Source organism: Stylophora pistillata, chromosome 13 (genome assembly GCF_964205215.1).
Source record: "Stylophora pistillata chromosome 13, jaStyPist1.2, whole genome shotgun sequence".
Taxonomy (NCBI): Eukaryota; Metazoa; Cnidaria; class Anthozoa; order Scleractinia; family Pocilloporidae; genus Stylophora; species Stylophora pistillata.
The window spans coordinates 22,093,154-22,108,073 of NC_142531.1; the positions used below are offsets into that span (position 1 = coordinate 22,093,154).

Here is a 14,920-nt window from a genome sequence, read left to right on the forward strand (position 1 = left end):
TCGTTGTTGTGAATTTGGCCTTTTTACTTTTCTTTGTAGATATTGCATAACTGGAACTTATTCTTTTTTCTAACATTTGGAATAAGTTTGTGACATGCTGCTGTTTGTGACATGCTATGGTTTTGTTTCCTAATATTGAGGAGAGTTCTTGCTTTAAGTGTAACGAAAACATCACCAAATGTTCCATCAACACAAAAATAAATTCAATCTAACCATTATTCCCGAACGGAAGCTTTTCCCACTAAATTTCCGGTACTTTTCAGCTCGTCAATAAGAAACATACTTCCAAAACATTTTATTCAGTCATTCGACTACCGATTTTTTATTATTTCATTGCGGCAAAATTAGCAGGAAATAATCCATACACTTTGTGTTATAAAGTACAGTCTTGCCGGATTTAAATATGTACTTAAAGGTAATTCCGAAGTCAATTTAGCAGATCTCCTTCCCGCATTGAACCTAAGAAAACAGTTTAAAAACAATTGAACTAATCAACTAAGGATGTGAAATAATTTGTTTCAGATGAGATAAATGGCTTGGAGTCTCTTTCCACTTTAGTTACGAATTGTTCAGCTTTTCCGATAGAAGGGCCCCTGGTCGATAAATTGAGCACTAAGAAACACTTAGCACCAAGCTCCAACCTGTAATGCTGAAGTCATCTTATCAATTATATCTAATCATGACAGAAATACTGGCGCACGAAACTAAAAAAGGGTAATTTTTTAAAAATCAGTTCTTTTCAGCTAAATTTCGAGGGACATTTCCTTAACTTCGCACACACAGTGTTGTTGTTGTTGTTTTTCTTTTTTTTTTTTTTCTTAGCTTTTCATCTTAAGCCTTTTGAAAAAATTACAAGTACATGAATTATGAATTTATTCAGGTGGGGTGGGGTTTTTGTCGTGCGAGGATTACCAAGTACCACAAGATATCTTTCGATAAGAAATTTCTCCAGAGGATATATAGGTCCCAAAATCAGTAAGCGACAAATATTCCGCCGGTTAGGAGTTGTCAAACGTCTACAAATGTTTTTGTTTTTGTTTTTGTTTTATTCGGTATCCCTTTATAATAAAAAGGTCAAAGTTTCAAGCTCCTAACTACCAGTGTTCTAGTCACGATGTCTATTATAACTAAATATGATAATGGTTCTATAAGTGTAACTGTCTTTTGTCCTTGTGGTGCGCACGACAGTTCAAATAGGCATACATCAACTGAATCCAGCGACTTGCTTCATCTAAGAAAGAAGGCAGAAAAAGCTATTATATTCATCATCGACCTTCTACCATGACCTGAACTCACGAAGGACGTACAAGTAGCTCTAAATTTTTTTTGAGAGACAACATAGAGCATTTTTTTTTTTTCATATTAACGTGTTTCTCTTCCTTGATAGACTATTTATTTCTAACAGCAGGGTTCTCCACATACAGTGCATAGTTTCTGCTGCGCTGTACATTCCATCGATTGGTTCCATACAGCCTTGCCAGGCAATAAAATAGTTTCACAAAACTCAGAATCACCTTTATATGAATCACTTACTCATTACCATTTTCAGTTTTCCGAAACGTTCTCAGCAAACTGCCCTTGATAGTTTCCTGGTGGAGAATATCGAGCGACAATGTAGGTTACGTAAAACCCCCCCTGGTGAGCTGTCGCCTTCGCCACCCCAAGTTTAGTAGTTGCTTTCCACACAACCTGTGGATTGCAAAACAAAGTGCATAGTTCTTCCCAAACACGAATTACGAATTACGCTAATTTGAACAACGTACATTTGTGATTTCGTAACTACTTCAATTAGACTGGACCAACGTCTAAATATCTACGTTCTCAATCATTTGTTTTAGATTCTTCCAATACATTGTGGATCATATACAGTTTTGACCTTAAGAAACAGGTATAAAATTTCGAAGAAAGGTGATGTGTTAGAATATCATAGCTGAGCTTCCTGCTAAAAGGCGATTGCACTGAATAGAACACCTATTGAAACCATTCTAAAAGCCCAGCCTTCCTTATGGAAGTGAGTTAATCATCTTTGAATCGAATGAAACTGAGAAAATTTACTTTTTATGCCAAAAGCTTTGCCCTTATCCTCATTTTCAAACCGATGATTTGTAAATCTTGGAAATAGCTCGTCGAACAAGAAGTTGCTGAGGATCGTTTAAATGACGTCACAACGGCCATGCACATGTACTAAAGCAACTTCATTCCCAGGGTCCTCTCTCTTCCGTACCTTCTCGAGGGAGAAAGAGAGAGGACCCGGGAACGAGGTTGGTACTTGTTCCCAGGATCCTCTCTCTTCCGCACTTTCTCGAGGGAGGAAGAGAGAGGACCCCGAGAACGAGGTTGGTACTTTCCCAGGATCCTCTCTTTTCCATACCTTCTCGAGGGAGAAAGAGAGAGGACCCGGGAACGAGGTTGGTACTTGTTCCCAGGATCCTCTCTCTTCCGAACCTTCTCGAGGGATGAAGAGAGAGGACCCCGACAACGAGGTTGGTACTCGTTCCCAGGTCCTAATTCCTCCATACCTTCTCGAGGCAGGAGGAGAGAGAGGACCCTCGAGAACAAGACTGGCACTAAAAGTGGAGAACGTTCCCCTAGGTACAGATTTCAAAGCAAGATTATCTTTTTGTGAGTCTCAAGTCTCATTTTTTGGAAACTCATTACTGCCAGGTGTTCATGCTTGACTGGAAACACTCGGCAACAAGATAATAACTATTACGGCAATAAACACTGCAAATGCAACTCCAGCACAAACCAAGTCCGCGCGCAAAAGTGCGTTTACCTGCGTAAAATGACCAGTTTTAGAGGAAAACCGAGGATCGTTGAAATCATAATCCTTTATTTCAGCGTACCTACAAATGAAAGAAAAACTGATTTGCACATTTTGCAGCACCTTTTCTGAACATGTGAACCCTGAGAAACACAGCAAAGCTTGCGATTTTTTCTTATTTCTTCTCGCTGTTGTCATTATCGAGACGGATAAAGAGAGTAAGTTTCTAAAGAAACTGTGGTGCTGTGTCGGTGGGGGTTATCACAAGATAATTTGGTTTCGTCAACTGGTTGATAATGTAAATCGAGGAATTGTGGATTGTGGACCCGCGAACCACAATGATAAGCTCTCTAACGAAGGGCTAACCTCAAAACTTTAACCCTGGAATCTCTTTAATTTAGAATATGGAAACTACATCGTTGCCCAGAAAAAAAAGGCAAGATAAATTGAGACTACGCCCAGAGTACAACAATACAATCTTTGAGAATTTATCAAGAGCCTTAATATTTTGATGTTTTAAATTTGGTGGTCCCGTGCTGACTCTTACCATTCCTCTACCGCGTCTTGGCATGAACTCCAATGAGGCTCCGAACTGTATGATACAAACAGGTTTTCTCCTTCGTCAGCATTCGGATCGTGCTGCATAGATCCAATACTAGCCAAGTGATTTGCCCAGGCTTGAGCTTTGCTGGCCAGATTGCCATCCCAGGTCAGCGGCGATGCGCTATGTAGATCGCGCTTGGCATTATGGGCCTCCAGACATGCGCTTTCATCCACTTCAAATTACGGATACAAGGATAAAATAATTTCAAAGTTATTTGTTGCAAAAAAAAAACTGAACAAAAGGAAAAAATCTACTCAAAACGAGACGCAGAATTTAAGGCTCCAATGACTTCCAGGATCAAGATTAATGCACTCAAACCTTGTTCCGAGCTCAAATGAAAGCAAAAGAGAGATTTTTAATCATTATGACCTTATGGGTACTTGAAACGACAAATATTCTTTTGATCTCTACCTGAGCTTCGTTTTCTTATTTGCAGTTTATCCTCGCTTGGAAAACGGCGCAATGGAAAGCCAACGCGGCCTTGGGCAGCATCACAGAAGAAAAAGGCGAGGGACAATACAAGGACTGGAGTTAACATCTTTCCCGGTTACTCTAGAATTGATATCGAAGAAAAAAGAAAAAAAGGGGAAAATGTTACAGTAAAAAGCTGTTCACATTTTGATATAGTTTATATTTTATCTAATTCGACATCTTTTTACAAGTATTATTTCGTCGACAGTCCTCGTTTAAATTTTGCTGGAATCATTCGTTCGCGCTTGCAGAGATGAAAGCAGAAAATCTTGTAAACAGCTTAAGAAATTTTCCGCTGCGTTAAGAATTAATTTCATGCAGTCTATCGTGCTCCTGTTTGGCTCCTGATGTTTATTTGCTTTTATTAGCGTATGGTTTCAATTTTGGCGGGAACCTTATTTGAGCGCGCAAAAATTGACTTCTCCGACAGTGCTGAATAATTAAATGCTACGTCAAAGGGCTCAAGTGTCTAAAATTTAGCAAAATTAGCGAAAAATAATGAGGGCCGACATTTAAAACCAAAGAACTTTGTTTTCGTCAAAAGCATTTTCCTATTTCCAGAGGTTTTAAGGAGAAAATTAATTTTCGAAAATTGTTAGGGGGTGTACCAAGTTTTTAGAGGTTGTTCTTTAAAAGAAAAGCAGTAAGGAAAACAATGCATCGAAGCAAGAGAATTGGAAATCAACCCTGCAAACTACTCAAAAATCCGTTTTCCGCGGCAAAACCCAACGATGCGCATACGTTATTCAGCTCCGTCGACTTCTCCTACGACATGGTTTTAAAATCATACCTCTTTAATACATGAGGTTTGAAAAAAGCCTTATTTTTTAAACATATTTGAGGGTCTGTATCACTTTTCATCCATGAATTTGTGTACTCAGTTATGCTTCCCAGTGATATGTATCGCGCAATGAAATACTAAGGGAAAAGATGCTTACTTTCCCACAGAACAAAGCTTTAACCAGGAGGTGTTTAACCTTGCAATGATACGTATAAAAAGCTCACCTCGGTTTTACTCTTTAGGTGTGTTTTGCTTGTAAGCTTGCCTACTGAAGAAACCTGCCCGCCAACACTTTGAAAATTTTTTTCTCAATGAGCTCTACTGACAACCGTCCTCTCTGATGACCGTTGTGGAATGAATCAACCTTTAGAGGATCATAGCTGATAACCACCTACTCCATTTGTATATGACACAGTAGACGCCAATCAAAATTTTCTTTTACAGCATATATAGAGATATTAAGATTTGTCAGTAAAAGCTTTTAATCCCGCCTTTCCATCAAGCCCATAAAGAAGCTTTGTGAAGTTGCAACGAGGCATAACCGAATGATTGGCTCCGAGGTGTCCGAAGGTCAATAGAACAAAAAGGCTACGAGTAATAATTAATTGTTCAAACAGCGCATTTTATAATTTGAAAAGAACTATCATTGTGTCACTGCAAGAGGCCCAAGCCCACTTGAGCTAAATTAAATACTTTGACACTTAAAAACAAAGGGACTTAACTCCTACGTGTAAATTTAGCATGAACATATCAAAGTCAGTAGGACGGATTTTTTTTTAAATATTAAAATATTTCAAATGTACTTTGACGATTGCTTTTAATCAATATGTAGTTCACTTATTGATTTGATCAAAGTATCATATTATTTCTGTTCTGAGGGCTGCCCTCCGGCAAATAAGCCCAATTTTAATTTACATTGTTAACTTGCTTGGCTTCATTCGGAACTTGATCACCCGAGAACGCAAGAGTATTCTTATTTTGGGCGGGAAATATGTTCGAAGGCGCGACAGATATAACGAACCACAGTAATATAGTTACCGACCTGTCGAACTAATTGATGGCTATACATAAATAAGAAGTGTTTGGGGTAATGGATGCCAACTTAGAAATAAACCGCTAGTAATTTAGAAGGAAAATTACCAGAAATATGATAATGGGGCTTAATTTGGTTGGCGAATGTGATCTCAGTTAACATGTTTTATCAAATTGTAAGTGGAGCTGTGCTGGCGAAAGTCGCGTGCATGATCCTTAAACGACTCATTGTAAAATTTTCTGCGTCAGAAGTTTGAGAATATTTTTTAAAAAATAAAATTCCGAATACATTCACATTACGAATACTTTTAGATGAAAAGATATCTTTGTTTCTAAAATTTAAGTTCAGAGATAGAAATGAAACAAAACTTGAATAACAAAGTCGTGGACAAAGCTACGGAACTCAGTTTTTCATAATCAAATGCGCTTAACGCGGGCGCGCTCTGCTTCAAGAGGGTGTGATCATAGGAAATTAAATCTTTAGCATTTGAGCGATTAAAAATTGCAACTTTGAAGAAGGAAGGGACGCCATCCCAAGTAAGCCTTCTAGTCTAAAGTCCACTCAATGATTTATTTTGCGATGTCACAAGCGGTCAGTTATGTCATTTTCAATTTGCCTGAACACAGTACTGAAAACAGTTCAAGCCACATTTGCGGACTGAATCAAAAACTTCCTAAACAAAACAAATCACGAAATCTTGTTCCTCACACTACAAAATCTCGGTCTCTATAACCTGTGTGATAGATCACCAGTTTTAAAATTGTCCGACAATTATCTTACCTTGCAAAAAATGTTTCTCGTCTTTCTCCTTTCGAGGATCAGAAAAACTTACCCAATCATCAACACCAGCGAATGAATCATATAGAAAGTGGATCGCTCTTATAAAGTCCTTCTGAGACATTTTTGTGGTTTTCGAGAAACAGTAGATGTCATTTTTTACATTAAGGCGAAACTGTATGAACAAAAAAAAAGAAGATTTATGGATGGAAAACAAATGTCCCACCCTCACAAGATCGCTATGGGAAACCTTTGTGAAACTGAGCGTGGAAGCAAATCCGTTCTAATCGCCTACAAATACATCTGTGTGTAAATCTACAAATCTCCAAAGCTTACTATTGGTAAAAAGCTTTGCGTGTAGAGTATATATTCACTACTACTAAGTCAAACAATGCCGGAACCTCGCTCTTCTTTAAAAAGCAATTCTCCTGAGGAAACGCGACTTCTTCTCGCTGCACAGTTTCAAAGCCAGGACACGTCCCTCAATCTAAGATGACTAAATCGCGCTTGTTTCGGTGAGAAAATGGCAGAGAAAATCCAAAGCTCTTTTCTTTACTGTATCAACGAAAACTGAGCTAGAAAAATGTTCTCTTGATGTTAAGTGGATATCTGGGCCATTGTTCACCTACTTCTAAGGTTGTCCGCATGATGCTCGATGTTTCACACTATGCTCAGAAAATGGTTATTATTTTGCTCACGTAGCATCATTACTAATAATTTCCACTATAATTAACATAAAACTAAATGAAAAGACCACAGTAGAGAAGTTCACAACCGTTAATTACGAACATAAATGGAAACAGACAAAAAAAAACAGTGCAGATCAAAATCACATCATTAACGAATCTAACACTGAGTTGTTATAGTGTGGCATCATTAGCAAGGCCACAGTATATCCCCCATTTCCCTTGCTTGGTTGTTCTTAAACTAGTTTTCCAACAATTAAAACACTCTCTTAAAAGCAGCAGATGAGGGCTACATCAGTGCGTGCTGGTTTCTCATTAGGAAACCCTATGGTTTCAGTTTGCAAAGTTTCTATAAAACCGACATAGAGTCAAGGAAACCGGCACTTCAGGCAGTGTCAGAAAACAAAAGGACCATCCTTCAAGCGTGTCTTAGTGGATTTTCTGCGCGAAACAAAAGCGCAAAGTAGGCTGTCAGCAGGAGATCAAGGTTTACTAAAAGATAAAAGGTGAGTGGTAGGGATTAAATAAGACATTAATTAACACCACGCACTATGCATTGGATTGTCTTCCTATATATAGACTAAATTGGTAACTCATTTCAATGACAGTAACTTATCTCTTAATCTACATCATTGGTGCATCGGAGATGAACGGAAATTGAAGGCAGCTATTGTGTCTAAAATATCATCGTATTTTGGCTTTAAAAATATCAGCTATTCCTTGCAGATGCTTCAAAGATTCGTGTTTTTGATGTTCCATACTTTAGGACAATTAAAGTTGTTTGTTTGTAAACCACAGACGCATTTTCCTTTGCGTGTTATTAGTAAAGAAGAAAATTCCCCGAGGGGAAAATTTACCTCAGGGAGGTAACAGTTAATCTTTTCAATAACAAATAACTCGTGAAGAATATCATCTTTGTCGTGTGAAGGATAGCAACCAGCAGCGAAACAGTAGCAAAGTTCTTTGAGTTCCCCGTGGTTATGGTGTAAAAATAGTACTTTATATAATACAGGCGTGAAAAGAGGGAGGGACGTGTAAGACCCCAGATGGAGCTTGTCTGACGTTATCAGGTTCTGTTCCGACCCCGCAAAAGAGGACGCTTGTCTCTTAAAACTTCTACTTCTGCTCCAAAGAGTTTCAATAAATCAATTATTCGTCAGGATTCGCGACCGGAAATAAAAGCCACGACAGTTCCCAACTTTTAGGTCTAATTTCAACAATTGTCTTTGTTTAGAAAAGAAAATATGGCGAAACGAAAGTTTCTCTTCTAGCCTACACCATGCATGCGTGCACAATTGCTTGATATAAGTTGTGCAAGACTTAATTCTTATTAACCGAGCAGGAGGTCTGTATGGGAGAATCTTGACCGAGGTCGCCAGTACAGACCGAACGCAGTAAGGTCTGTACCAGCGACCGAGGTCAAGACTCTCCCATGTAGACCGACCTAGCTCGGTTAATAAGATGTTTATTATATGGCTGGGTCTTGTATGCCAATTTTTTATATTCTTCGTACCTTTTTTTTCTACACCGGTCTAGATGCGGTTCTAGATAGGAAAATCTAGACCGCTTTCAATATTGATTTCAGCCAATCAAATTCGTGAATTTGGTAGTTCCCAGTCCTTGTGAGACACAGTCATATATGATACCGCGTAATACTCAAACCTTCAGAACATTAATCTTTCAATCGATTGAAGAAAAGTGTTTATTGTTTTTTTTCCTTTCAAAACATTACTTACCTTAGTGACCCGTGGGCAATTTCAGGCATCTATTTTACTTACTGTGGACTGACTGACATTGTTAAAAAGAAAAAAAAATTAAAATTTAGATAGATAGAAACATATACCTAGTTTCAAATTATAACCTATGTAAGAGAGGCAATCTCACAGGGTTCTACAAAGTTTACACACTGCTTTTAAACTCATTTACTTATTTTTCTGTCCCTTTTTCACTTTTGTACGTCATAGTTGGTTTTCAGTACATTTTTCTATATTCAAGTTTTAATTTTGTCGCCAGCTAGTATTGTTTGTTTTGTTCTCTATTGTTGTTTTACATAAACACAAAGGTGCACTCTAGATATTCGAATTCGCTGTACTAGTCAGCCGTAAGCATCTACACGATCAAAGTGCCGTTGGCTATGGCTGCGAAATTGCTTTGAAAATTCATAACAATCAAAATGCCGTTGGCTATAGCTGTGAAATCACTTTGAAAACTCATAACATCAGACGGCTCCCTGCGTTCGCTTTTCAATTGAAGTCAGATACTTACATAAATTACTTTTTCCTCTAACTTTTTGACATTCGCTTGTGGCCAATTGCCTCTTCTGTTTGCGTCCGTGCAAGTTTGTAAACATGAAACCGCCAGGTGGAAATCGCCATTACAGGAAGCCTGGTCTTAGCAGGAGATTTTGTCCGCGATAAGGGTAAAGAAGTTTATTTTATTCATCTCCTTGCGGACAATTTGTGGTAAGATATATGAGTCTTTTCTGACTTTATTTTTAAGAATGAACTTACTCGAAGGCAATCTAAATGTTTATATTGTAAGCAAAACATGATTTGAATGCATCGTACCGGCGTACGAAATTTGTCAGTTCATAGCAGATTTTATGAATTTTCTGCTTTAATGCCGGCCGAGTCTACCGGCTAATGATTTTTTTTTTTGTTATTGCCTTTTAAGATTAAAACGTTTATGGTTGATGTTGCCATTTTTTTTCTACGATCGCCAATGAACTTATAGTTTTGCAGATGCTCCATCAGCCGGCAATTCAAGTTGAAACGTGAATTCAAACGAGAATATTTATTATTTTATTCCTGATGATGCCTGATTTAGAAAAGATATGCACTCATGCTTCTGTAATGAAAATTTCTGGTTATGTAATTGCAGTATCAGACCAACTATGATCAGACAAGCAGGATTTATCTCGAAACAGAAAACCACAACTTAAAAAAAATGTAGACTTTTTAATAGACTTTAATTTAAGAACGTTCTCGATATACGGGTTCCATCGGTAGGGGAGTACTCAATCCCCACTCTAGACCTATTCTAAACGTCCACCTTATGTTCCCGACAACTTAAGTGCGTGCTGTTGGTTTTTTCAACTTAAGACGAGTATTCGGTGAGGATTTATCAACATAATTTTTTAGAAAGCGGAGCGTGATGAGTTTATCACTGCACAGGTGTAAAACAATTTACCCATTTTCCAATGAATCATTTTCCATTTCTGGAACTAAAGTAATAACCCAACTAGGTGTTAATTTTCAGCTCGTAAAATAATTAATAATTTAGGCGGTTCTGCCGTGAGTCAGGGCTCCTGCGCGAGTTTATTGCATCAGTACGACGTAACTAAAACCAATAGGCCATTTCAGAATTGCCTTTGGCCTCTTTTTCAAAACTAGGCCTGATGCTCAACCATTCGCATGAAAATGAGGTTAATTTACGCGTGAATGAAAACTTATAACCGTATGAAAGGATGAGCACCAAGACTCGCTTTAAAAATGAAGCCAAAGGTAATTCGGAAATGGGTTATTACGATCGAGAGACTCTCGCGCTAGCCTGGTCGCGAGATGATCGCGCGAGAATCACTTGACGCAGGTGTCAACATAATTTTACAAGTAGAAGCTAAAGAAGTCTCTTAATTTACACTGATGTTACTCGGAAAATAGTAGGGACCCCCCAGAAAATAGGACGATGGCAGATATTCTTCCTTGGTCATGACGTCTATCAAGGGAAAAAAGGATCAAAGGTACGTGACATATTTTATTTTCTTCAAACACTTTATTCAATCTTTTCATTTTGAATGAGAATATTCATTTCAGCATTTGACGGCTTCGAGGCCGTCACTGCTCATTGCCTGGAAGAGGAGAATGGGAGGGGGGGGGGATAAAGTCAAAATAAAATTTAACCGATCCTCTCGAAGGCTCTGTAGAATTCAAATAGTCCCCTCTCATTGGCAGTCAATTTTCTATAACACTCTCTTTATAGTTTATTAACTGTTAATTTCCTTTCCTTTCCTCCTGAAAAGCAGGTAATTCCCTTCCCCCCAAATAATATTATAACATAACCAAAGTAAAGCGCGCGCTCTGATTGGTCAATTTAGCGTCCCTCATTTGCCCATGGGTGTACGCTGCTGACGTGAGCAAATGCAAAGACTATTTTTCCGCGCGCGCTTGTTTTTTCTGGTCGCGTAAGATTTGTTAAATAAAAGGGAACTCTTTAGCTACAATGTATCAATGTAATGTTATAAAACAAATGGTAAACACCACAGCGTACACTATTGAGTTATGGATGCACTTGGGAGGTTTGCTAAGCACTCAAGAAGCTAGAGTCGCTCTCGGCTATCGCCTCGAGCGACTCTTACGCTTCTTTCGTGCTTAGCAACCTCCCGCGTGCATCCATAACTCAATAGTGTACGCTGTGGTGTTTACCAAACCCCAGGGGGTAAATAATGACCGGTCCCCGAGGAATTCACTTTACCCGCTTTCAACTTCAAATGCGTCATCATTCATTTTAGCTTTTCAACAATCATCTTTACTTTAACAAAACATGTCATAATATAATAGAATTTAGCCACATATCCTAACTAATTCAATTTTGTATCATTAGCATATTTTTTTAATTTACGTGTGTCTTGTCGCGCTTCGGGAGAAACTGAATGTTTTTTTTTTTTTTGTTTTTTTTTTTTATATCTTTGTGCTTTGCAGTGAGCAGTGATCTTTTCTTGTCACACAGAATATTCTAAATGCACTCGCCCACGGCTCGCACGATCAAAAAGAAAATTCGAAATTTCTCTAGTGCCCAAAGTGCTCAAGGGTCACGTATTACCCGCTTTTTGCGAATTTCGCATAAATTCAGCAAAATCCCTTAATAATGCTACCTTTTAAGTCCTCTTTGTAAATTACTCGAAACACGCATCAACGGCTGGGAACAGGCTCTTGTTGTCTTTGAATTGGTCACTTATGATTTGCTTTGAAGTACTTTAGAATCTATCATTGTTAATGTATAATTAAAAACCTTTTGGACACAGAGTGATAAACGGGGATCACGTGATGCACTCTAGAACTTCATTATTCGTCATTGACCACAATTACTGAATAATTATTGTGTCTGACTCATCAAAATTGAAAAGGAAAGTCATTAACTAATACAAACGGCCCTAAAAAAAGAATTTAAAATTGAAAAATAACACGCAAATTTCTCACGTTTACCCTATGAATATTTCAGGGAAACTCAGTTCAGTTTATTTTTGAATAAAAAAAAAAGCTAATAACTGACCCATTATTGTTAAAAGGTATGGAAGGGAAATCGCCATCTCTCTTACTGCAAAAGCGCAACTGGATTTTCAGGCAAAACATCAACAGGAAATTTTTAAGATCATACTCAGGGATCATACATATTGCAGAAATGGTACGTACAAATTTTAGCACATTTCGTAAGGGTAGCCTCTGACTTCACGTTAAATTTCCTCCCCATGGAAGAAGCGATTTCTGCCGATCCAGGTGAAATTCAAGTCGAAGGGTGCTTAGTGTCTTTTTTTGCTCGCAGATAGCTGTTGGTAATTTTTCTGTCAAAAATATCATCGTAAAATCTGGAAAATCTTGCAAACGTTTTCATGTCTCACCATCTTGGACTTAAAGGAAGGCATGATTTCGTCAACATCGTTCCTAGGGTCCTTTCTCGTCTTCCCTCCAGAAGAAAGAGGAGAAGAGAAAGGACCTTAGGAAAAAGGTTGTAACTGTTTGACATCAGTCAATGTGTCTAAATTCTGATAAATCGTAAGGAACAACTTATTACACTTCGCATTATACTCTGTTATTTGTATAATATAAGCGTTCCGATTTGACAGTTTTTGAGTCATAGTTTACTGTTTCTGTGACAGGTCAGCCTGGCGACTAGTTTTGGTGCGTTGCAGCATTACGTCACGTTAGTGGCCATGAAAACAGTTGCCGAAACTTTGTTTCTTACGACTACAGGAGCGGCATATTTTGTAACACTGATCATATTCATTGTAAAAGTATTCGATTTTCAGCAGAAGAATATGAAATTCTGGAATACTTTTGTAAGTAATATAATTTTTTTTTAAAATACACGATCACAAAAAGTATAGCATAGCTGACGTAGTCTAGTCTCCCTCAGGCAGCCGTTGTTTGGGCTGGTCACGCAACGCTCCCTCCCCGACCAAGGAAGGAGCGTTGCGTGACGAGCCCAAACAACGGCTGCGAAGGAGACAAGACGTAGTCCTGTTAGAAGAAATAGAGAAAAACAATAAACACTTATAAATCATTTAAAACTTAATTAAAAGATAACACTAAAACTGTTCACATAGTGGAATATTTGGAGCTCAACCAAATCACAACACCAATCACGTGCTCACCATCTTTTAATGTGAACTGCGCATGTCCTCGCAGTCCCTAAATACAGGGGGTCTGAATCCTGATATAGTGCGCAGGGATGAGCAATATAGAAGCCTCGAGATTAGTGTTGTCGATGAAAAACACTTTGAAAAGCAAGGAAAATTTACCTTTTTTTAGCGAGAATTCGTATATGCTATGTGTCAGTATTACTGGAGATTTCTATTGCTTCCGTGTTTAAGAAAGTAACCGGAAAATAATACTTCTCTGTTTCTCGTACACAGATTGTCATGTATACATCGGTAACCGCTGTCCTGTTGTTCGTGTTGTCAAGTTTCCTTACAAACGAGGCTGTTAAGTTGGGTGACTCATATCATGATACACCACTTCAGCCAAAATGTGTCACATGCAGTAAGATTAACATTGCCTCGGTAGGTTACAATATTGAGCTGTGTTGCTTTAAATCATTAGAATATATATCTTAAACCAAGATGTTCTGTTGTACCACAATTAACATTGTCTTCCACCCCTAACAGCCACAGAAATGCAAAAGCAAATGAGCTACAAATTTCTTTCAGGTATTCGTTGATAGCCATTTTCTCTTTTCAGGTTTTTGGATTCATATCGCCTATCCTGTTCACTATAGACTTTTTTCTTTACACAAGGCAATACGGTTTTCCTTGTTCAAAACCAAACGGGCGCCAAGTGACTGTGCAGCATGTTCAAGTAACGCCAATGACCGAAAATAGGGGAGAACAAACAGACTGATCGACTAGAACCATAAGGGACTGGTACTGGGCCGGAAAAGGGGGCTTCAAACTTATGGACCATAACGGAAATGGAAGGGGTTACCTAATGAAAAGAAAGCCCATGGAAACAAACGCTGGTCGTCACTTTCTGGTTAATCCCGTAATGAACACCAGTTCATCTATAACAGATGTTTGTACGAAATGGCTGACATCGAAAAGCACTGAAAACAAAAAAAAATCTGAAAATTCGCAGAAAAAATTAATCTTGCGGAGAAAAGAAACACGTCTACGCCTCCAAAATTGGGCAAAATGGTCGCTAAAAAAATGTACAGTGATTCAGCTTCAAAGAACTTACCTAACAGTAACGCCCAGAAGGCGAGAGACATTTTATTTTTCTGGTTCTGTAACGATAGGCTGGGTTACGTTCATCAACTTCTGCTTTATAATCGTGTTGTTGTTCACCTGAATGGAAAACTAGACACCGATACGTGCAGAAATATCTTCACCAAGTTTACCAATCATTCGACAAAGAATCGAAGGGACAACTCACTGACCATGTGCAACTGAACAAACTCTGAAATAAAGCGAGATAGAACCAACTGATATTTTTAAAGAATAAATTCTTTGTCTCAAATAAAAAAGGGAAATCTTAAGTTATTTCATGTCCCGGTTCATTTTCATTCTCCGCTTCAACTCTTCTCTACGTTTGAA

The 14,920-nt window shown here is 38.2% G+C and overlaps 2 protein-coding genes across 7 annotated transcripts; one reads left to right on the top strand and one right to left on the bottom strand.

Annotated features, from left to right (window-relative positions):
- Positions 1-306: 306 nt before the first annotated feature.
- LOC111327701 (ectin) lies at positions 307-6,594 on the bottom strand. 3 transcript variants are annotated; one of them, XM_088742604.1, is made up of 6 exons: positions 6,434-6,594; positions 3,780-3,920; positions 3,312-3,540; positions 2,777-2,846; positions 1,541-1,689; positions 307-1,231 (listed from the first exon to the last, which is right to left on the bottom strand). In XM_088742604.1, the coding sequence occupies exons 2-5, from the start codon at positions 3,904-3,906 to the stop codon at positions 1,546-1,548; spliced, it is 570 nt and encodes a 189-aa protein (XP_088598730.1). In that variant the 5' UTR covers positions 3,907-3,920; positions 6,434-6,594; the 3' UTR covers positions 307-1,231; positions 1,541-1,545. The 3 variants fall into 3 exon arrangements, with proteins under 3 accessions (XP_088598730.1, XP_022787677.1, XP_022787676.1); XM_022931942.2 differs by lacking the exon at positions 6,434-6,594 and adding an exon at positions 4,845-5,035 and having other exon boundaries at positions 1,534-1,689; XM_022931941.2 differs by lacking the exon at positions 6,434-6,594 and adding an exon at positions 4,845-5,026.
- Positions 6,595-9,273: 2,679 nt separating this feature from the next.
- LOC111327678 (uncharacterized) lies at positions 9,274-14,866 on the top strand. Of its 4 annotated transcripts, none has more exons than XM_088742601.1 (6): positions 9,326-10,228; positions 10,776-10,855; positions 12,401-12,516; positions 12,989-13,168; positions 13,745-13,891; positions 14,070-14,866. In XM_088742601.1, the coding sequence occupies exons 3-6, from the start codon at positions 12,403-12,405 to the stop codon at positions 14,226-14,228; spliced, it is 600 nt and encodes a 199-aa protein (XP_088598727.1). In that variant the 5' UTR covers positions 9,326-10,228; positions 10,776-10,855; positions 12,401-12,402; the 3' UTR covers positions 14,229-14,866. The 4 variants fall into 4 exon arrangements, with proteins under 4 accessions (XP_088598728.1, XP_088598727.1, XP_022787642.1 ...); XM_022931907.2 differs by having other exon boundaries at positions 9,326-9,578; XM_088742602.1 differs by having other exon boundaries at positions 9,274-10,855; positions 14,126-14,866.
- The last annotated feature ends 54 nt before the right edge of the window (positions 14,867-14,920 follow it).